This window comes from Bos taurus, chromosome 18 (genome assembly GCF_002263795.3).
Source record: "Bos taurus isolate L1 Dominette 01449 registration number 42190680 breed Hereford chromosome 18, ARS-UCD2.0, whole genome shotgun sequence".
Taxonomy (NCBI): domain Eukaryota; kingdom Metazoa; phylum Chordata; class Mammalia; order Artiodactyla; family Bovidae; genus Bos; species Bos taurus.
The window spans coordinates 3,730,311-3,753,468 of record NC_037345.1 but is presented as its reverse complement, the minus strand read 5'-3'; the positions used below and the strand labels follow the sequence as shown (position 1 = coordinate 3,753,468).

Here is a 23,158-nt window from a genome sequence, read left to right as displayed (position 1 = left end):
ATCTCCTTGCAGTCCAAGGGACTCTCAAGAGTCTTCTCCAAAACACCACAGTTCAAAAGCATCAAATCTTTGGCGCTCAGCTTTCTTCACAGTCCAACTCTCACATCCATACATGACCACTGGAAAAACCATAGCCTTGACTAGACGGACCTTTGTTGGCAAAGTAATGTCTCTGATTTTCAATATGCTATTTAGGTTGGTCATAACTTTCCTTCCAAGGAGTAAGCGTCTTTTAATTTCATGGCTGCAATCACCATCTGCAGTGATTTTGGAGTCAAAAAAATAAAGTCTGACACTGTTTCTACTGTTTCCCCATCTATTCCCATGAAGTGATGGGACCAGATGCCATGATCTTAGTTTTCTGAATGTTGAGCTTTAAGCCAAATTTTTCACTCTCCACTTTCACTTTCATCAAGAGGCTTTTTAGTTCCTCTTCATTTTCTGGCATAAGGGTGGTTTCATCTGCATATCTGAGGTTACTGATATTTCTCCCGGCAATCTTGATTCCAGCTTGTGCTTCTTCAGCCCAGCATTTCTTATTATGTACTCTGCATGTAAGTTAAATAAGCAGGATGACAGCCATGACGTACTCCTTTTCCTATTTGGAACCAGTCTGTTGTTCCATGTCTAGTTCTAACTGTTGCTTCCTGACCTGCATATAGGTTTCTCAAGAGGCAGGTCAGGTGGTCTGGTATTCCCATCTCTTTCAGAATTTTCCACAGTTCATTGTGATCCACACAGTCAAAGGCTTTGGCATAGTCAATAAAGCAGAAATAGAGGTTTTTCTGGAACTCTCTTGCTTTTTTGATGATCCAGCGAATGTTGGCAATTTGATCTCTGGTTTCTCTGCCTTTTCTAAATCCAGCTTGAACATCTGGAAGTTCACGGTTCCTGTATTGCTGAAGCCTGTCTAGGAGAATTTTGAGCATGACTTTACTAGTGTGTGAGATGAGTGCAATTGTGCAGTAGTTAGTGCATTCTTTGGCATTGCCTTTCTTTGGGATTGGAATGAAAACTGACCTTTTCCAGTCCTGTGGCCACTACTGAGTTTTCCAAATTTTCTGGCATAATGAGTGCAGCACTTTCACAGCATCATCTTTCAGGATTTGAAATAGCTCAACTGGAATCCCATCACCTCCCCTAGCTTTGCTGTCTTATAATTTTCTGTGTGCAGTTCCTTTATCTCCTTAAGGTAAGTTTATTCCTAGATATTTAATTGTTTTTGTTGCAATGGTGAATGGGATTGATTCCTTAATTGCTCTTTCTGATTTTTCATTGTTAGTATATAGAATTGCAAGTAATTTTGTGTATTGATTTTGTATCCTGCAACTTTGCTAAATTCACTGATTAGCTCTAGTAGTTTTCTAATACTATCTTTAGGATTTTCTATGTACAGTATCATGTCATCTGCAAACAGTGAGAGCTTTACTTCTTCTTTAATGATCTGAACTCCTTTTGTTTCTTTTTCTTTTCTGATTGCTATAGCTAGGACTTCCAGAACTATGTTGATTAATAGTGGTGAAAGTGGATACCCTTGTCTTGCTCCTGATCTTAGGGGGAATGCTTTCAGTTTTTCACCATTGAGAATAATTATTGCTGTAGGCTTACCATATATGGCCTTTGGTATGTTGAAGTAAGTTCCATCTATGTCCATTTTTTGAAGAGTTTTAATCATAAATGGGTGCTGAATTTTGTCAAAGGCTTTTTCAGCATGTATTGAGATTATCATATGGTTTTTATCTTGCAATTTGTTAATATGGTGTATCACATTGATTGATTTGTGTATACTGAAGAATCATTGCATCCCTGGAATAAACCCAACTTGATCACGGTGTATGAGCTTTTTGATGTGTTGCTGAATTCTGTCTGCTAAAATTCTCTTGAGGATTTTTGCATCTATGTTTGCCAGAGATACTGGCCTGCAGTTTTCTTTTTTTGTATTTTCTTTGTCTGGTTTTGGTATCAGGGTGGTGGTGGCCTCATAGAATGAGTTTGGAAGTGTTCCTTCCTCTGCAACTTTTTGAAAGAGTTTTAGAAAGATAGGCATTAGCCCTTCTCTCAATGTATGATTGTGTGGCAAACTACCACACAATTGCACTCATCTCACATGCTAGTAAAGTAATGCTCAAAATTCTCCAAGCAAGGCTTCAGCAATACATTAACCATGAACTTCCAGATGTTCAAGCTGGATTTAGAAAAGGCAGAGGAACCAGAGATCAAATTGCCAACATTCACTGGATCATTGAAAAAGCAAGAGAGTTCCAGAAAAACCTCTATTTCTGCCTTATTGACTATGCCAAAGCCTTTGACTATGTGGATCACAATGAACTGTGGAAAATTCTGAAAGAGATGGGAATACCAGACCACCTGACCTGCCTCTTGAGAAACCTATATGCAGGTCAGGAAGCAACAGTTAGAACTAGACATGGAACAACAGACTGGTTCCAAATAGGAAAAGGAGTACGTCAAAGCTGTATATTGTCACCGTGCTTGTTTAACTTACATGCAGAGTATATCATGAGAAATGCTGGGCTGGAGGAAGCACAAGCTGGAATTAAGATTGTGGGGAGAAATATCAATAAACTCAGATAAACCACCCTTATGGCAGAAAGTGAAGAAGAACTAAACTCAGATAAACCACCCTTATGGCAGAAAGTGAAAAAGAACTAAAGAGCCTCTTGATGAAAGTGAAAGAGGAGAGTGAAAAAGTTTACTTAAAGCTCAACATTCAGAAAACTAAGATCATGGCATCTGGTCCCATCACTATATGGCTAAAAGATGGGGAAACAGTGGAAACAGTGGCTGACTTTATTTTTTTGGCTCCAAAATCACTGCAGATGGTGATTGCAGCCATGTAATTAAAAGACACTTACTCCTTGGAAGGAAAGTTATAACCAACCTATATAGCATATTAAAAAGCAGAGACATTACTTTTCAATAAAGGTCTGTCTAGTCAAGGCTATGGTTTTTCCAGTAGTCATGTATGGATGTGAGACTTGGACTATAAAGAAAGCTGAACACCGAAGAATTGATGCTTTTGAACTGTGGTGTTGGAGAAGACTCTTGAGAGTCCCTTGGTCACCAAGGAGATAGAACCAGTCCATCCTAAAGGAGATCAGTCCTGGGTATTCATTGGAAGGACTGATGTTGAAGCTGAAACTCCAATACTTTGGCCACATGATGCGAAGAGCTGACTCATTTGAAAAGACCCTGATGCTGGGAAAGATTGAGGGCAGGAGCAGAAGGGGATGACAGAGGATGAGATGGTTGGATGGCATCACCAACTCCGGGAGTTTGTGATGGACAGGGAGGACTGGCGTGCTGTATTTCATGGGATCGCAAAGAGTCGGACAAGAATGAGTGACTGAACTGAACTGAAACGTTTGATAGAATTCTCCTAGAAAGCCATCTGGTCCTGGGCTTTTGTTTTTTGGGAAATTTTTGATCACAGCTTCAATTTCTATTTCTTCCTGGTTCAATTTTGGAAGATTGAACTTTTCTAAGAATCTGTCCATTTATGCAGGAGTTGCCATAGAGTTGTTCACAATAGTCTCATATAATCCTTTGTATTTCTGCATTGTCTGTTGTAACCTCTCCTTTGTTGGTTTAATTTTTCTCTTTTCTTTTCTTGATGAGTCTGGCAAAAAGTTTGAAAATTTTGTTTATCTTCTCAAAGAACCAGCTTTTAGTTTTATTAATCTTTACTATTGGGATTTCTTTGGAAGGAATGATGCTAAAGCTGAAACTCCAGTACTTTGGCCACCTGATGCGAAGAGTTGACTCATTGGAAAAGACTCTGATGCTGGGAGGGATTGGGGCAGGAGGAGAAGGGGATGACAGAGGATGAGATGGCTGGATGGCATCACCGACTCGATGGACGTGAATCTGAGTGAACTCCGGGAGTTGGTGATGGACAGGGAGGCCTGGCGTGCTGCGATACATGGGGTCGCAAAGAGTTGGACACGACTGAGCGACTGAACTGAACTGATTGTTTCTTTCATTTCTTTTTCATTTATTTCTGCTTGGATCTTTATGATTTCTTTCCTTCTACTAATTTTGGGGAGATTTTGTTCTTTTTTTTCCAGTTGTTTTAGGTGTAAAGTTAGCTTGTCTATTCGATGTTTTTCTTGCTTCTTGAGGTAGGATTGTATTGCTATAGACTACCCTCCTAGAACTGCTTTTGCTGCATCCGATAGGTTTTGAGTTGTGTTTTCATTGTCATTTGTTTCTAGAAATTTTTTTTATTTCCCTTTTGATTTCTTCAATAACCTGTTGGCTATTTAGACATGTATTGTTCGTAATCTCCAAGTGTTTGTGTTTCTTACAGTTTTTTTCCTTGTAATTGATATCTAGTCTCATAGCTTTGTGGTCAGAGACAATGCTTGATACAATTTCAATTTTCTTAAATTTACTGAGGTTTGATTTGTGACCCGAGGTGTGGTCTATCCTAGAGAAATGTTCCATGTGCACTTTAGAAGAAGGTGTCTTCTGCATTTAGATGGAATGTCCTGGACATATCAATGAGATCCATCTCATCTAATGAATCATTTAAGATTTGTGTTTCCTTATTAATTTTCTGTTTTGATGATCTGTGTAAGTGGGTGTTAAAGTCTCCTACTATTACTGTGTTACTGTTAATTTCTCCTTTTATGTCTGTCAGTGCTTGTCTTACGTACTGAGGTGCTCCTATGATGGGTGCATAGATATTTACAATTGTTATGTCTTCCTCTTGGATTCCTCCCTTGATCATTATGACTGTTCTTCCTTATCTCTTGTAATCTTCTTTACTTTAAGGTCTATTTTGTCTGATATGAGGATTGCTTCTCCAGCTTTCTTTTGCTTCCCATTTGCATGGAATGTATTTTTCCATCCTCTCAGTCTATATGTGTCTTGAGGTCTGAAGTGGGTTTCTTGTAGACAGAATATATATGGGTCTGGGTCTTGTTCTTGTATCCATTCAGCCAGTCTGTGTCTTTTGGTTGGAGCATTTATCCATTTACATTTAAAATAATTATTGATATATATGTTCTCGTTGCCTATTTCTTAATTGTTTGTGGTTGATTTTGTAGATCTTTTTCCTTCTCTTGTATTGCTTGACCATATAAGTCCCTTTAACATTTGTTGTAAAGCTCATTTGGTGGTGCTGAATTCTCTTAACTTTTGCTTGTCTAAAAAGCTTTTTATTTTTCCATCAATTTTGAATGACATCCTGGCTGGGTACAGTAATCTTGGTTGTAGATTTTTCCCTTTCAGTACTTTAAATATATCCTGCCATTCCCTACTGGCCTGCAGAGTTCCTGCTGAAAGACCAGCTGTTAAACGTATGGGGTTTCCCTTGTATGTTACTTGTTGCTTCTCCCTTGTTGCTTTTAATATTTTTTCTTTGTGTTTAGTCTTTGTTAGTTTCATTATGTGTGTTTCTTGGCATGTTTCTCCCTGGGTTTATTCTGTATGGGACTCTCTGCATCTTTTAGACTTGATTGACTATTTCCTTTTCCATGTTGGGGAAATTTTCAACTACAATCTCTTCAAAACTTTTTTTCATATCATTTCTTTTCCTCTTCTTATTCTGGTACCCCTATAACTTGAATGTTGGTGTGCTTCATATTGTCCCAGAGGTCTCTGAGACTATCCTCAGTTCTTTTCATTCGTTTTACTTTATTCTGCTCTTCAAGTGTTATTTCTACCACTTTATCTTCCAGGTCACTGATTCGTTCTTCTGCTTCAGATATTCTGCTACTGATTCCTTCTAGAGTATTTTTAATTTCAGTAATTGTGTTGTTTGTCTCTGTATGTTTATTCTTTTATTCTTCTAGGCCCTGGTTAATTGATTCTTTCATTTTCTCCATTTTGTTTTCAAGATTTTTGATCATCTTTACTATCGTTATTCTGAATTCTTTTTCAGGTAGTTTGCCTATTTCTTCTTCATTTATTTGGACTTCTGTGTTTCTAATATGTTCCTTCTTTTGTCTAGCAGTTCTCTGCCTTTTCATTATTTTTTTTTAACTTATTGTGTTTGAGGTCTCCTTTTCCCAGGCTTCAAGGTTGAATTCTTTCTTGCTTTTTGTTTCTGCCCTCCTAAGGTTGGTCCAGCAGTTTATGTAAGCTTTATATAGGGTGAGATTTGTGCTCACGTGTTTTTTTTGTTTTTCCTCTATGGGTAAGACTGAGTGAGTTGGTAATCCTGTCTCCTGATGATTGGGTTTGTATTTTTGTTTGTTGTTTAGATGTTTTGGCCTGCACAGGCTGCTATTTGTTGGTCTTGTATTCAAGTGGTTTCCTTTGTGTGAGTTCTCACTATTTGATACTCCCTGAAAAGCTGTGACCAACCTAGATAGCATATTCAAAAGGAGAGACATTACTTTGCCAACAAAGGTCGGTCTAGTCAAGGCTATGGTTGTTCCAGTGGTCATGTATGGATGTGAGAGTTGGACTGTGATGAAAGCTGAGCACCAAAGAATTGATGCTTTTGAACTGTGGTGTTTTGGGAGAAGACTCTTGAGAGTCCCTTGGACTGCAAGGAGATCCAACCAGTCCATTCTGAAGGAGATCAGCTCTGGGATTTCTTTGGAAGGAATGATGCTAAAGCTGAAACTCCAGTACTTTGGCCACCTGATGCGAAGAGTTGACTCATTGGAGAGGACTCTGATGCTGGGAGGGATTGGGGGCAGGAGGAGAAGGGGACGACAGGATGAGATGGCTAGATGGCATCACCGACTTGATGGATGTGAGTCTGAGTGAACTCCGGGAGTTGGTAATGGACAGGGAGGCCTGGCGTGCTGCAGTTCATGGGGTTGCAAAGAGTCGGACACGACTGAGATACTGAACTGAACTGAACTGAACTGAGGGTTAGTTCTCTGGCAGTCTAGGGTCTTGGAGACGTTCAGGGCTTGATCTCGTTTTGTAAGTCAGAAGTCCAAAATGGGTATATCTGGGCTACAATCAATGTATTGGCAGAGCTATGAACCTTCTGGAGGCTTCAGGAAGAATTGTTTCATTGCCTTTTCCAATTTATAGAGAGAGGTACCTATACTCCTTGAGGCCCCTTCTGCCATCTTCAAACTTTGCCTCCTACTCTCCTAGACTTTATTTTTAAAGTAATATTTCTTATATTTAAGGATTTGTAAAAAACTAAAATTTTATTTTCTCCTGCTAAGTTTCCACTTAAAAGTTAAACTTTGTATTACATGTATTTTATATATAAACCTGTAATTTAGAAAGTCACAGAACATAAGTAACATTATTTGCTTTCTTATTCCTCAGACTTGAGAATAAAGTCTTGCATTGGGAGAAAAACCTTTTTAGTTGCAGGATACACCAGTTGTACAGTTTATATTCTCTATCACTTGTATATATTAGTTTTTAATAATTTTATTTAAAATTATAGAATTTTAAACATACTTTCATAAACCTATCATCTTTCTACTCTTCTACTTGTATATGTGTTATAAAAGCAATCAGAATGTGTTTCACAAAATATGAACATTTATTATTTTCAGATGGTCAGATTTAGGGAAACACTTTATTTTTTATTTGTGTGTTTTGCTGCTTGAATATATTTATCACTAAAAATAATGGTAGACAATACTCCCTAAATGGAAAATATTCTGATTTTTAGGTTCTTTTCACATTTGGGGGGGAAGGAATGGATATCTAAAAACCAAAAATATGGTAAAACAGAATGGATCTGCTGATTACACATTAAATCCTTCTAAAGATCATGAAACTGAAGTTAAGTAAGCAACTTTCCATAATTTTCAGAATTCATACATCCATTTGGCATATATTACGAAAACCCAGATGGCATTAAAAGCAGAGGAATTTCCCACATTTTTAATGCCATTATGGTCTCCCTACCATAAAATTGAATCAAGAAATAAAAATATTCATTATGTAGTGAAAGCATTTATGTAATATATAATTGTGAAGATATTATGGAAATTGCTGGGTAGTCAAATGTAAAAGGAACTGCTGTGTTTGCATGTCTAAAAAAAAATAATAACTGTACCACATAAGCCGGGGCATTCTTCATACTTTGCCATAGGCAAAAACAATTATGGTAATCCTTTTTATAGGTGCTTACAGTAGAAAATACGTTTTGAGGAATAAAGTAAATTAGCTAAACACTCCAGAGGCAGAGAACATTGGGGTGATGCTGAGTGGCCCTTCTCTGGCTGTCATGTCCAAAACAGGGAAGAGATAACATTATTTTACTTTTTAATAGCTGGTTAACATTTGGCTCCTTTAAGTTTGCAGACAAAATATATCAGCTTCATCTCATCTAACTACATCTGACTTCAGGCAAGGACAAAGGATCGATCCTCTGGATGATGGCGGAATGCTAAATCGGCTCCTCAGGACTGGTTTGCCAAGATATTAAACCCTAAATATCTCCTTGCTGGCAGACGATCGTCATTTCAAGGCTCTTACTAATGCATCCCTGCCTTCTTTCCCTCTCTTCCCTGGAGGACTAGGTAGACTTCATAAGCATCTGTTCACCCCACACATCACAGAATACACAGACTGGGTTTTCCCTTCTCACTCAGTAAACAATCGACCAAGCAAAGAGACCTACACAAGGCTGAAAACAATGAAAAGACAAAAATATAAAAAATTTAATATTCAACTCTTTAAAGGAAAACTATACCTGATTTGTCTAGATAATGCCTTATTTTTACTTTATCATAAATGTGTAAATTCTAATCCAGAATTTTTAAATAACTGCAATTGAGAGATGAAGGCACAAGTACAATAGAATCACCTTATAAGTGTGAAACGCTCTAAGTAATTCACTTGGTGTGTTTGTGTGCCAAGTTGCTCAGTCGTGTCCAACTCTTTGTGACCCCATGGACTGTAGCCTGCCAAGCTCCTCTGCCCATGGGATTCTCCAGGCAAGAATACTGGAGTGGGTTGCCATTCTCTTCTCCAGGATCTTTCCAACCCAAGGATCAAACCTGGATCTCCTGCATTGCAGGCATATTTTTTATTGTCTAAGCCATCAGGGAAGCCAATCCACTTGGTAAACAATCCACTTGGTAATCCACTTGGTAATTTCCTTAAACGTTTCCTTAAAACACACATATGTGTATTCAGTACCAGAGGTAGTAAAACAAGCCTCTTTAAGTGTCTCAAATAACTGAATTCATGCCATTTCCTAACTAAATCCTTGGATGCAATACACATTCCCTCTAAAACTGGGTTTTCCCACCAGCAATTTGAACCTAAAAATAATAGATAATTATAACAAATAACAATGGTACCAATCTCATTGTGATTTTGAGACGTGCATAGTATAATGCATGCTGATTACTAAATGAAGCACCTGGAAGAAAGCAAGTGGTATACATGCTAATTATTCATTCAAAATATGTTATATGTAAGCATTCTTTTTAAAAGGACCCTTCAGAGTTTAAACTTGACCCCCAGAGAAGGCTGAAAGCTGATTAGCAGGTTTAAGCACCAATTTCTACCACACAGGGTCCAAGCACCTTAGCCATTCCCTTTGATAGAGTGACTGACATGGGCCTCTGCAATAAGCTTTTAGGTACCAGGACTCCCAGGGTTCCCGAGTTAAAACAGTTTGTGTCTAAGCTTAAGAAAGAACTGATGAAAAGAAAGAAAGTAAGTCAATATTTCCCATGTTCCCATTGGATGCTAAAGATCAAACGAAAGCTGGTGTTACAAGGAAGACAGTAACACTAAGATGGTCCCTTGAGACGTCCAGGCAACGGCTCACGCTCAAGGCCATCTGTGCCACCTGAGTGCAGCTATGGTGGCTGCACCCTCGGGACCAATCTCCGCAGTGACTCCAAAGTGGCACCTGCTGTGACAGCTCCCAGAGCCTCTCAGGGCACTAGTTCTCTGGGGGCCTCTCACGTTCCATGTTTACTCAAAAGTATCTGGCTTTTCGCAAAATCAATAACTCTCTGTTGGCCTGTCAATAGCACCTCCCAAGGGCAAGTTAACTAGTATTTCCATGAGTGAAGATACACACTTGTGTGCTAGACTGTCTTCAAAAAATGCTTCTCAGAGAAGCTGATCGATGCCCCTTTAGGACACCAAAGTGGCGCACTGGTGGAATTACGGACTTGGTAGACCCTGCTCCCATCCTCCTGTGTCTCAGGGATCAAGTGAAGGCGGGCCTACTCCTTCACCACCGCCTCGATGCCAGAGGAAAGGGACAATCTTATTGGCCTGATCGCAGCTACGTACGTAGACATTTCAGCTTCTGCTTGCAGGACCACCACTTTGCCCTTAGGCTGGCTCCACATATTCTCAGGTCCTCCGAAGATGGGTTGAGAAAAGGCGCCGGGGAAACTGACAACAATGAAAAAGGGAACCACGAGCAGCTACTCAGGGAAATACATGTAAATGTCTAAACGGAACCACGAGCAGCTACTCAGGGAAATACATGTAAATGTCTACACCTTGGTTTTCCATCACCCAAAGCACCATCAAAGCGGTAGCAGAAATCTCTTTAAAGTGATTAAAGGAAAAAAATGTTAGATTTTGGAGAAATAACAGTTAACATTTATAGGTAAATCAGATGGCTGAATCGCAGAAGCTGAATTGGACCTCTGTGCCTGCATTCTTTTAAAAGTTGCTTAATGTTAGTATAAATAATAAGAATTGATAGTTACATGCTATGTTTTGCTACTTCTAATAAAATTTTTATAATGGAAAAGCCATTACTACCTGCCTAGTGTGTTAATCTACCCTCTTGATTTCCCCACACACAGAAGTAGCCTTTGCCAAATGATTAATATCATTTATGGTCACAATTAACTTTATCAAAGCCATGGAACTCAGGAGGAAATGAGAAATCCCTAAAAGGCAGCCTTAAAGCCCATAAAGAGACAGTAACACAATACATATTGAGCCCACTTAGACTCTGAGCATGCGGATTAAGGCCCATTTTGTGGTCAACTACAAAAAAAAAAAAAAAAAATGCTATAGGCATTCACTTTTAAACAAGGTTTAAAGCAAGGTGTGCTGGAGACAGTCAGCTTGCACCAGCTCGCAAGAAAGCCAATTCTGTGAATTTCTTGTCAACTCTTCACTCAGCAATGTCAAGTTGGCAATCTGAACTGGACCATGGTGGGAGTATTTACACTATGGAAATAGGCAAAAGCTACAAATCAGAATCAGATTCTAATCTCTCTCTGTGTTTATCAACACATCCCGATTAAAAGAGCAAATTTTAAAAAAATCTTAAAGCAGAATTACTCTTAAAAGACATTTTGACATTTAAAAATTAGACTAAGTAAATGCAGTTCCCTAAATACTGCTTCTCATATCTTAATTTCATTCTCACTTTATTATTTTATCACTTATAATCACTGCTTCCTAAAAATTCAATTTTCTCTCAATTCCCATTCTTAAATTCCTTGTTGTCTACTGCATTTTAAACATTTACTGTTCTTTTCTGAAGTATTTCACTTACCTTTATACTTCCCTCTTGTTTTTATTAACAATTACCCATAATCAATTACATTAGATGTAAGTAAGGTTCCCCTAGAACAATGTTTCCCATTTAGGGCCTAATGTATAACAGTTTACACGCTGTAAATGAGAAAATTAGTAAAGCTGGTAGAAGAAGGAATACAAGGATTGAAGGATAGCAACAACAGTAATAATAGGTACCATATGTTGCATTATCTATCCCATGCCAGATAATGATCTTTAAAAAGTAAAATCAGTCCTGCTAAGCACCTGGTATGGATGTAGCTAATCCTCAGATCAAAGCATTCACTCTACGATCCGGATAAAGACAAGGATGCCCAATCTTGCCACTTTTATTCAACATAGTTTTAGAAGTACTGCCACAGCCATTGGTGAAGAAAAATAAAAGGAATCCAAAATTGGAAAGGAAGAAGTAAAACTGTACTGTTTGCAGATGACATGCTACTACATAGAAAATCCAAAAGATGCCACCATCAAACTACTAGGGATCATTAATGAATTCTATAAAGGTGTAGAATACCAAATTAATATACAGAAATCTGTTGCACTTCTATGTACCAACAATAAAATATAAGAAATTAAGGGAACAATCCCATCAAAAAAAATTAAATATCTAGGAATAAACCTACCTAAGGAGGTAAAAGATCTGTCCTCTGAAAACTGTAAGACACTGATGAAAGAAACTGAAGAAGACACAAACAGATGGAAAGATACAGTGTGCTCTTAGATTGGAAGAATCGATATTGTTTAATGGGGTTATAACTTTTGATGATGTCATGCAGCAAATGGATGGCTGAACAAAGATTTGATCCCAGCTTTCATTTATGCCTTCTCCAGTGTTCATGACCTCTAGTGATGTGACTGAGGTGATGTGACTGAGGTTGCTGAAGCTGAGTAGGGCTGAAGGGCCTCTCAGTGCACTGAAACGTGTGAGAAGAAAAGAATAAAGACAGAGAAATGGTGCTTGACTGCTTTTAAGTAAAGGTAAATAAATACATCCTGAACTAATCAGAGGAGAGGGAAAAAATTAGAGGTTTACACATTTATTTGAAAAGATGCACTCTCTAATCTGAGTCCTGAATGCTATTTCAAGCTTTGTTGTAATCTCCAACAAGAATGATTCAATTACCAGTTCACAATTGGATTTAGCACTGACTCAGTGTCAGGAAAAAGATGGCTCTGAAAACGGACAGCCAAGGGTCTGCTTATTATTTAGATCCTCATAATAAATCATAGTTCAGTCGGTAAAGAATCTGCCTGCAATGCAGGAGACCCAGGTTCGATTCCTGGGTCGGGAAGATCCCCTGGAGAAGGAAATGGCAACCCACTCCAGTATTCATGCCTGGAGAATCCCATGGACAGAGGAGCCTTGCAGGCTATATAGTTCATGGGGTTGCAAGAGTCAGACATGACTTAGTGACTACACCACCACCACCAGTAAATTATTTATTTGGATTTTTTCTCCCACTAATTGGGTGTCTGTGGTTCAGTGACTAATGATGACCCCATAGAGCTCTGTTAGAATTGTCTGGAATGACAAAGCTCTAAGCCATGATCTAGATTAGTCTAAGTTTCCCTTCTGTCTAAATCTGGGATTACATCCTCCATGGGGCAACACCCCAAGCCTGACTTAAATATTCCAAGGTATTTGGACTTTCTGAGTCCCTATTGCTGGTCTCCCTTAAATTATAAGACCATAAAGACAAGGGAGATAGCTGTGTTGCAGATTACTGTATCCATGGTAACCGGTTCAGTGTGTCAATGAATTTTGAATAGATGGACGAATGAATAAATGAGGTTCCTGGTGGCCACAACGTTACTATCCATTATTCTATTGCAAAAGCCCGGTTGCCTGGTCCCACATGGATCTCTTTATACTTCTAATTTCAGTACCATCTACTACTAATCACAAAATTTTGCAGAGTAAAGGTTACATAACAAATTGATTGTTTCAAAAGTAAGTTAATTTCATCCTGACCATTATAGCCATACCATATTTTTTGTGGAAATAATGGTATCAGTTGTATATAGATCCTCAGTACAATTCCAGCCATATTAAAAACAGATCAAATATCAGAAGAGAATGAGTGGTTTTAGAAGAATAACTTTTCCTAATTCCACTCTATTCTTTCTGACCTCAAAATTGACCTCATCAAGAGACCTAAGCTCTTGTCTAATCTCCAACAAGAGACCCTCCAGGCAGCTCTGTGGATTCACATAAATGCTGCAACATTATTTCCACGGAAAGACAGCAGAATTATTAGGGTATAAAAGTAATCAGTGATACTGGTCTTTTTTGGGTTACACAAAAGAAGTAAAATAATGCTAAAAATCCCCCTCATTTAACAAGGTCTCATTGCAAATGTGTACCTGTCTTCAATCAGCAGACTTGAACCCTCCAAGCAGAGGAGCAGATACTTGGCTTGATGGTGTATAGGGGTAAGGGGGAAAAAAAAAACTCCAACAAAGCTGAAAATTAGGAAGAATGATATAACTGCAAAATCTTGCCCTGGATAATCTGAGTTGCATTATGTGGCCAGCACAAAGAAACTCAGAAGGCCCAGAAAGCCAGTAATGATAAACAGTAAAACCAAAATAGATTAAAAATTAAAAAAAAAACCTTCTCTATTATGCATCAACTGTGTTGTGTGACTACACATAAAAGATCTTAATGAAAATATTTTCAGGAAGATATAATTAAAAGGAGAAAACAATGAAGTCATTTCATATCTCTCCATTGAAAACCAATCAGGGAAATAAACTAATGAAGGTAGCTCTAGAAAATATTTTCTTGCCAATTTCTGTCAACACTGTTATAAATTCAGTTATTATGATTGTATTTATAAGTATATATGCAAGACTCAGGAACTCAGTGATCACTTCATGCAGAGATGTGGAACAACTGTATTTCTACTCTTAGGAACACCAGGAGCTTCATTTACCATTTCAGCTGATGACAGCAACGCTCTTAACTCTTCTGCTCTGTAGCCTGTAAAGCACACGTGCACACTTTGTCAGTCTGTACTGGGCTATCTGAAAGGACTACCGAGTATTGGTATCCCAGTGTATTATAATTGGGGGGGGGGTGCTCCTTTAAATTCAGTGTCAGTTACTTTGTTGAAAGACAATTTAATAAACATATGGACTTTTCCATTTTATTAGAAGTGGTAGATTTTGAGAGCATCTATCTTTGGGAGATTCATGATGGTGTGAAGTAACAAGTTGTCTTTGAGGAATCACTCAGATTTGTGGACAAAAGCACTTAGTGGCTAAACTCAGAGATCTAATATTTCAGAACACATTTTAAAGTTGAGTTTGTAAATTCACTTACAGAACCACATGATCTATACTTTCCCTGGGGAATCTTAGAAGCCGTTTTATTCTGTGACGTGCTCCTTACAACCTGATTGACTAGCGACCGCCAGTGACACTTTCAACCCTACAATGTCCATCTGAATCACAGATTATCGATGCAATGCTAGATAACACCTATCAAAAAAGTTTTAAAGTAGTTTAATCTTAACTCATTTTATGAGTAAGTGAAGCAATCTGCCTCAAATCACTTTTTTAATGATAGAACTAACAGTGACTCAGTCATAAACTCACCTCAAGAAGGTGAATTACTTACACATCCTAATTTTTCAATTTTTTAATACATGTGCCATTAAGTTAATTATCTCATAGGTCTTTCATAGCTCACCTCCAGATGATGTCACTGCAGAATTCAGAATTGAATAGGAAATTTGCAAGGGCAAAATACATTTTTTAAAAAGAGATAAACCATTGAGAAAGCAATATATCTACTATACTATTACTATTTGCTTTTTGGATGAAATGGGTCGACCCTTCTTTTGTTTGCTCCCTTTTTTCAAGCAAGTCAAAGCGAGGTTCTCAGAGTGAGATGGGTCAGTTCTATCCGGTTGGGAGACTCAGGCCGCGCATCATCAATCATCCTAACACACCCACCACCCTGAGTCTTTCAATTTCTCCTTCATGATGGAATGGTATTTTCACTTCACTTGTTTGGTAGACTATTGTTTGATCTAGGCTCCATGGTGCCATCAGAAGAAAGCTCCAGGTATTTTTACATTTTGTTGACTTCAATTACAGAAGAATTCATATCGATGAATTCTCTAATTTTCTATCTTCTATCGCACACACACAATCAGTCTAAAACTGCTAAAAATCCACTCAGTCCATGCACCCCTGATGCTGGCTGACATATATCAGCTATGTCCCGAATCTGCATTGTGGTGTTGGCTCTTTTTCTCCCCTCCCCACCCCCACCCCCAGGAGCAGTCCTTGTACTTTGTCGTTCAGGACACACTCAGAACTGACGCTGGTTATTGACTTGGAATAAGGGGCCCCCACTTCAGCAAAGCCTTCACTCAGCCTCTGGCCAGAGGAAGCCAACCTACTGGGACAAAGAGGAACTTGGGGAACTCCGAAGGAAAAAAGGTTGGTACCAACATTTAAGCACCCATTCCTCCCCAGGCAAGTCTCATGGACTATTTTCCCCCCTATCAGGGCCTCGATTTTGACACCAGAAATCTACAGGGATTGTATATTTGGTTTTGTTTGTGGCTTTGCTACGCTGTCATTGGAGCCTGACTTTTAGTACGCTGTTCTTTGAGGCTGCAGGAGGTAACCCTCAACACTGCATTTCAGGCCACCTGGTTTCAGAACATGCCTTCAACTGGCAGTTGAGCGCCTGGAGATTGCCACATCTTTCTGTAAGTTCCAGCAGAAGCCATTCTGCTCCATTATCCTGATGTCAAGCAAGAATTCCTTCATCTTCCAGGGCAGTGCCACGAGCCAGGACCTCCTTCCCGGTAACCCTGCCACTCCATGCTAGGACTCACTGCCACCCTACTTACTGGCTAGTGATATGCTTACCAGTCTTTTCATTCAGACAAGCAATCCAAAACCTAAAACCAATTTTGAACATCTGTATTTTTCCAATACTTCTAGTACAGATTGTCTTTGTCTGTGAGATTTAGCAGAAAAGAAAGCCCAAGGAAAGGATTCAAATGCTAAAACGTTATTCAGATGGCTATAGCCCAGAGACAGAAGGGAAGGGGAAAGAAAGGGAAGTAAGGGAAGCTGTTCTGCACAGAGATGCCTGTTGCTTTGCAGGGATGCACAGAAAGACAAGGCAGATCACAGGAATGTTCGTCAGTGCTGGGAAATTCTCCAAGTGTTGCAAGGAGGAATCTCATCTTGGGGAAGAGGAACGAGGAGGAATTCATCTTCTCAATTCCTGTTAATTGTTTCCTGTTCGAGGGAGCTAATGCCCCCCAAGACCCTTCAACAGGCACGAAGAAAGCCAAGTCTCACCCCCTGAAGTTGATGATTCACCCAATTTCAGGAGTCTGGCGTAGGCGAGATGACATCCCACAAAGACATAGAGAAGAAGGCATCTCTGGGAACCTGAGAAGGTAGGTGAAGGTTTTGCCCCAGGGGCACAGCTAGTACTCATCCACAAATCCATCCATGCCCTCCCATCATCAACAGACCCCACCACCCATATGGGACCTCCACTTTGTCTGTGAGAAAAACAGATACAGAAAAGACAGAATTCATGCAATGGGGCTTTAGATTTTGGTTGAAGGCACTAAAAGAATTAAGAAGAGCAGGAGTTTTAGGTGGTACATATAACAGAGTATGGCTTCCCTGGTGGCTCAGTGGTAAAGAATCTGACTGCGATGCAGCAGATGCAGGTTTGATCCCCAGGTTGGGAAGATCCCCTGGAGAAGGAAATGACAACCACTCCAGTGCTCTTGCCTGGGAAACCCCATGGACAGAGGAGCCCACCTTGCCATAGTCCATGGGGTCACAGGGAGTTGGATATAACTTAGCGAATGAACAACAAGAAGACAAAGTACAGGGACAGAGCAAAGGGACAGTGAGAAATGGGGAGTGTATTAGGGACAGCTTTCTGAATGAAGATTTGGTGGGGTTTTAGCCTATTTTTTTTAATGCAAAACTTACAAATATGGCTCCTGCCTCTTGTGTGTCTTGGTCCCCTTTCATCTCACCATGTGTCTGACCCAATTCTCATTCTGAATCAACACAACCAACCACAGTCCACCTAGTTAGTTCAGCAGAGCCTAGACACACCGGCATCACGACACACCTTCATGTGACTTAAGGGTTGATATGGCTGGAGAAATCTAATTTTTTGATAGCTATGCTATTTAGGTTAGCAATGCTTGTTCTGACAGTCTTAAAGATAGTCAAATGTATCAGTGAACACAGAGATTTACAGAGAAAATTTTAAGAAGAATAAAACTTGAAGAAAAAAAGGAAATGGCCTGAAATAATCATGCCAGGGAAAACATTATCTTCACAATGTACATAACTGTGAAATACTTCATTCCCATTCATATCACACACATAGCACTAACACTGAACACAATTTATATAAACTGAATTGATAATAAAATATCATAATGTTATTAACAGATAAATTGGTTGCCAAATGTATTAAATGCATAAACACGATTACTTTCCTAAAGCAGATGCATAACGTATGATGGAAAGATACATTATTACATTGCTTCTTGCAAGTTTTTCTCAACGAAATGGGCTTTATTAATGTTTGGAATGTATAATATTTGAAACCTACAGCATGTCATATCCAGATAAAGAGTACACCTAATGGAAGATATTTATTTATTATGAATAAAGGTATAACAGTTTAAAAATGTTTTGCACAAGAAATATTTTGTGCTCCAAATTTATATGACTACATACACACATACGTCACCCCCTGATACATCTGTATAGCATAAATCATGAATTGTGGCTGTGTTTAATAATGCTAACCCGATTGTGGGATACATTTTTTTGGATTAGTTAATTCTTTTTGCAAAGTCAATTAATATCATTAGAAACAATCCAGTGTCAATTTAACATGATATAAATTAAATAATGTGTCCCCCAAGATTACACTTCTATGTTGCTGACAGAGACTTCCTGCCAATTAGATTAAAACAGGTGGTATACATGATACCTTGTATTGGGGTTTTTTTGGTTGTTGTTTATTTTTGGTTTGGTTTTTATGACCTTGTGGCTTATGTGGTCTTAGCTCCCAGATCAGAGATGGAACTCAGGCCCTTGGCGTGGATGCGTGGAGTCCTAATCACTGGACTACCAGACTCTGTGTTGTTTAAGAATCCACTCTGACAGTTAAGTTCTCTTTTTTCCCCCAACTGGTTTTCAAACAGTTGTTGGTCTGACTTCTGCCACTCTGTGCCAAAAAGATTTAGGGACTATTTTGAGATAATCTGGCAAATGGAAACACTTAGGTCCTCTCTAACACGGATGCTCTTAAGCCTTACTTACAGCTAAGTGGAAATCTTTATTGGTTTGTGTGTACAGGATATTCAGTTCTAGCTCTATCCATTTTCTGTTTTCTGCAATGAATTTTTTCATCTTTATAAGTAACCCTCCTGGGCTTCCTAGGAGGTGAACTGGTAAAGAATAGGCCTGCCAATTCAAGAGACACAAGAGATGCGGGTTTGATCCCTGGGTCAGGAAGATCCCCGGGTCAGGAAGATCCCCTGAAGGAAGAAATGGCAACCCACTTCAGTATTCTTGTCTGGAAAATCTCACGGACAGAGGAGCCTATTGGCGGGCTGCAGTCCACAGGGTTGCAAAGATTCAGACATGACTGAGCAAGCCGGCAAGTCACCCTCCCACACTGTGTTGGTAAATTTAATTTCTACCTTTTAACCAAGCATTTTGTTGTTGAAAACTGAATCCCTGATAAAGCCTTCCAGCAAACTCATCTAGAATGTGGGTCAGCAGCCCCCTTAGGCAGTATGAATAATACTGATATACAGATAATCAAAATATTATGTGAAAGGGCAGCTTATTACATTAAATAACATGCTTTCATGGCAGGCTAATAATTATTATAATTTTTCACATGAATATACACTATTTTGGAGATATCTCTAACAATTATAACATCACATGTAAATAATCTGACTTCCATTGGTACTCATCACTGGGACTCATTAATACGACTTTGGTTAATGGCCAAAAATCAGAACTAAAGACAGAGCTGCATGATTTCAATTAGCTCAGCTGTAAGCCAGTTGTCTTCATCAGACACACTGATGTATTGTGAGAATTTAGTAAAATGTCTCCTGAGATTATGTCTTTCAGTAGAGATTTAATTTCTCATACTCCATAGGGAATTCTAGAGAATAGAAGACATTCCTGTTTTGTTTTGTTTTTTTTGCATGCCTGTGTTTTATGGAAGAGTTGATACCTTCCAAAACACTCCAATTTGCAAACTGTAAAGTCTTTAGTCAATCTTAAGGGAGATCAACCCTGAATATTCACTGGAAGGACTGCTGAAGCTGAAACTAGTATTTTGGTTACCTGATGTGAACAGACACTGGAAAAGTCCCTGATGCTGGGAAAGATTGAGGGCAGAAGGAGAAGAGGGCGTCAGAGGAGGAGATGGCTGGACGGCATCACTGATGCAACAGATATGAACTTGGGCAAACTCCAGGAGATGGTGAGGGTCAGGGAGGCCTGGCATGCTATAGTCCACGGGGTCACAAAGAGTCGGTCACGCCTGGGAACCGAAAAACAACAACACAGTCTTTAGAAAGAATGCATATGGTAAGATCACTTCCGCTTTATGCAAATCATAGCAACAAGGTACTTAGAGAACAGGATAAACACTGCTCATGAAACACATAAATACAGGCTTCTACACAAAATCAATGCATTCTTCCACGAGAACCTAACATAGGTGTAACCACAGAATTGTAGCTGTATCTAGTATTATTGTGTAAACCTTAATAAATACAAGTCAAACCGGCAGTGCTATTTGTCTTTTAAAATAAACATTATCTTCACAGTCTCAATTTCCAAGTCCTTCCAGTGCTGGTCCCTAAGTACTTCCATCATAAAAATAATTTGATTTATACAAAAAAAATTTCCATCCAACCAGCTAGTCTCTCAGTGTTACCCAGCCTGTGAATCACTGAGACATATTTCATTTGAACATACATCCATCAAATTAGTTCCGTATGTCAACCCAAGGAGCATTAACTTTCACGTGGACAGAGCATTCTATAAAACCACCACTGACAAGGTAGTTTCACAGCCCTTATTTTTATGTGCAGCTGAAAAGCTAATTTTACTGCATACTGGAGAAGCTTAGTTTTATTGAATACGTGTGACATTCAGTAATTACGGCTTTAGCCTAACTTCTAAAATGGGTAAAAGCAAAGAAAAAGGACGACCTACTTGTATAATCTGTGTTACTCACGATTCTTTTTAATTTCATGAAATACGTAGTTTTGAATTTAGTGAATTTTCCTAAAAGCCTGTTAAATCTTACTGTCCTGCATCAGAACGTATGCATGTTGGGAGTACATGGACGTGCGGGGGCGGGGGTGTGTCTGATAGTGAAGGCACATATGACAGTGAGTGTGTGTGGATGTCTCTGGGTGGGGATATGTGGGGGAGACACTTGCAGGGAATACACGCATGGAGAAAGGTGTGAAGTAGGGGTGTTCATGAGGGAGGCTTGTGTGAGGGATGAGTGAGGGGATTTGGGCATCTGAGGGTAGCATGTGAAATGGGATTCGGGAAGTTGTGAGGGCCACAAGTAATGTGTGTGTCCACACACACGCACACGCACAGACATATATGGGGACTCGGGGGTGGGGCTGGAGAGCAGGCGTGTTTGGGGGGAGGCGTGGCAGGGGAGAAGGTGAAGGGAGGTGTGAGTGCACGCGGAGTGCTGTTTCTGTGGGTGTGTGTTGCACACACAGCGCCTGCCTTAGCCTCAGCGGTGACTGTTTAATTCTAGTGGAGAGGAATCCCCAGCTTAAATGCAGCGGAGACTGAAGGCAGGCTGGGATGCAGGGTGCATACCAAAGAGAATTTTAATAGCCTGAAAACTTCACCTGGCCTGGTGCTGACCGTCACTCCTCATCTTGAATTTATGTGCTTTATTCTAGCACTTGCCCTAATAACCTTTCATCTGTTTAAGATCATGAAATATTAAAGATTCAAGGTCATTTACTTTCAATCCTCAATTTGGCACCAGCATCAATGACATTCAGACAAGTTTTAGTCTATGACTCAATTTTTTTCTTTTTCCTTTCAGACACAGTCGATACATTCTGTGTGGTCTTGGTCAGGTAACGTGGACCACTGACGACTCTGCATTTGTGGAAATAAAAATAACTGTATCCCAGAGAAAAATCTCTGGAAGATAACCTGCCATAGGAGCTGAATAAACTTCAGATCTGAGAGGGTCATAACAGACAGAAGACATAGCCATGGGCTGTAGATAAATAGGGCCCTGTGGGTTTTTCAGGTAGAGAATTAAATCAAATGTATCAGCTCTTTTGACTCCAATCCCTAGCTTTTTAAAAACTGACTCCCCTGTATTTTGAACTCTTGAATCTTTACTTTTCCCCTAAATTGTCAGACTGGGTAATATTTTACTTGTGGACTCTGGGTCATAAACCAAATCTTAATTAATCTCAATACAACTGCCCTAAATGCAATTTTAGAAGCGTTTTACCACTCTATGTTTTTGGGCTTCCCTGGTGGCTCAGATGGTAGAGTCTGCCGGCAGGGCAGGAGACCCAGGTTCGATCCTTGGATCAGGAAGATACCCTGGAGAAGGAAATGGCAACCCACTCCAGTACTCTTGCCTGGAGAATCCCATGGACAGAGGAACGTGGAGGGCTATAATTCATGGGGTCACAAGAGTTGGACATGACTTAGTGACTAAACCAACACCACCAAGAAGAGAAAAGCCATGTGGCTCCTAGCGGAGGGCAGTCTGCAGCCAACGGCCCGTGAGGAACTGAGACCCCCTCGCCCAACAACCCTTCAGTTGAATCCTAACAACAGCATATAAATGAGCTTGGAAGGACACCCCTCCCCACTCAAGCCTTCACTTTGAGACCTCAGGCTCTGGCATCTTGACTGAGGCTTGGGAGAGACCCTGAAGCAGAGAATCTGTACCCGTGTTCCTGACTCACAGAAATAATACAGCAGCTTAAGACAACAAGCCAATGTGAACTTTTAGGGTGATTTACTACATAGCAATAGAAAAAAAGGACACATGTATGTGAGTTACCATCCACTTGAGTATATTTTATATACTGCTCTGCACCTTACTTTCATTTATGAAACATAGCAATTTATTAAGGATAAAGTGAGAAAAGTTACATGCATTCAAAATAGGCATTCAGTCGATTGCAGCTGCTGTTTTATGAGCAGCGTGCCTCAGTTCTGTTGTGACTGCAGTCTCCACCACCGCTGCCGTATCAACAACTCCCACCACTGCACCATGGCTGTGCCTGCAACCAGAGTGTTTAGACTCACTCCTGCCCAGGCCCTTTGCATCTGCTCCTCCACTGCCTGAATCATCTTATTATCCCTGGAATTAGCCACACGGCACGTTGTCTCGTTTTACTGATTCCAGTTCCAGTATCGCCTCTCCAGGGAAGCCCTCTGTCCGCCCGATCTCCAGCAGCACCGCCACTCTGATGTCTCTGCCCTGTTTTCCATTCCACACTTGATGTCATCCATCGGTGAGAACAGATTTTCTGGAGCTGGTTTGACTTTACACCTGAGCCTTGATGTTCCCCTGGCCAATACCAACTGTTTCACAGGACACCAACCTCCGACAAGGAGGACACCA

General features: G+C 39.8%; 1 protein-coding gene across 2 annotated transcripts in view; it reads right to left on the bottom strand.

Moving 5' to 3' along the window:
- Window positions 1–19,825: 19,825 nt before the first annotated feature.
- Window positions 19,826–23,158, bottom strand: part of CNTNAP4 (contactin associated protein family member 4) — a 313,164-nt gene continuing 309,831 nt past the window's right edge. The window contains exon 24 of one of the 2 annotated variants that reach the window (XM_059876848.1): window positions 19,826–20,056. In XM_059876848.1, coding sequence (XP_059732831.1) covers window positions 19,927–20,056 — 130 coding nt within the window. In that variant the 3' untranslated portion in view covers window positions 19,826–19,926. The remainder of the gene's footprint in view (window positions 20,057–23,158) is intronic. The other variant, XM_059876847.1, reaches the window with a different exon arrangement.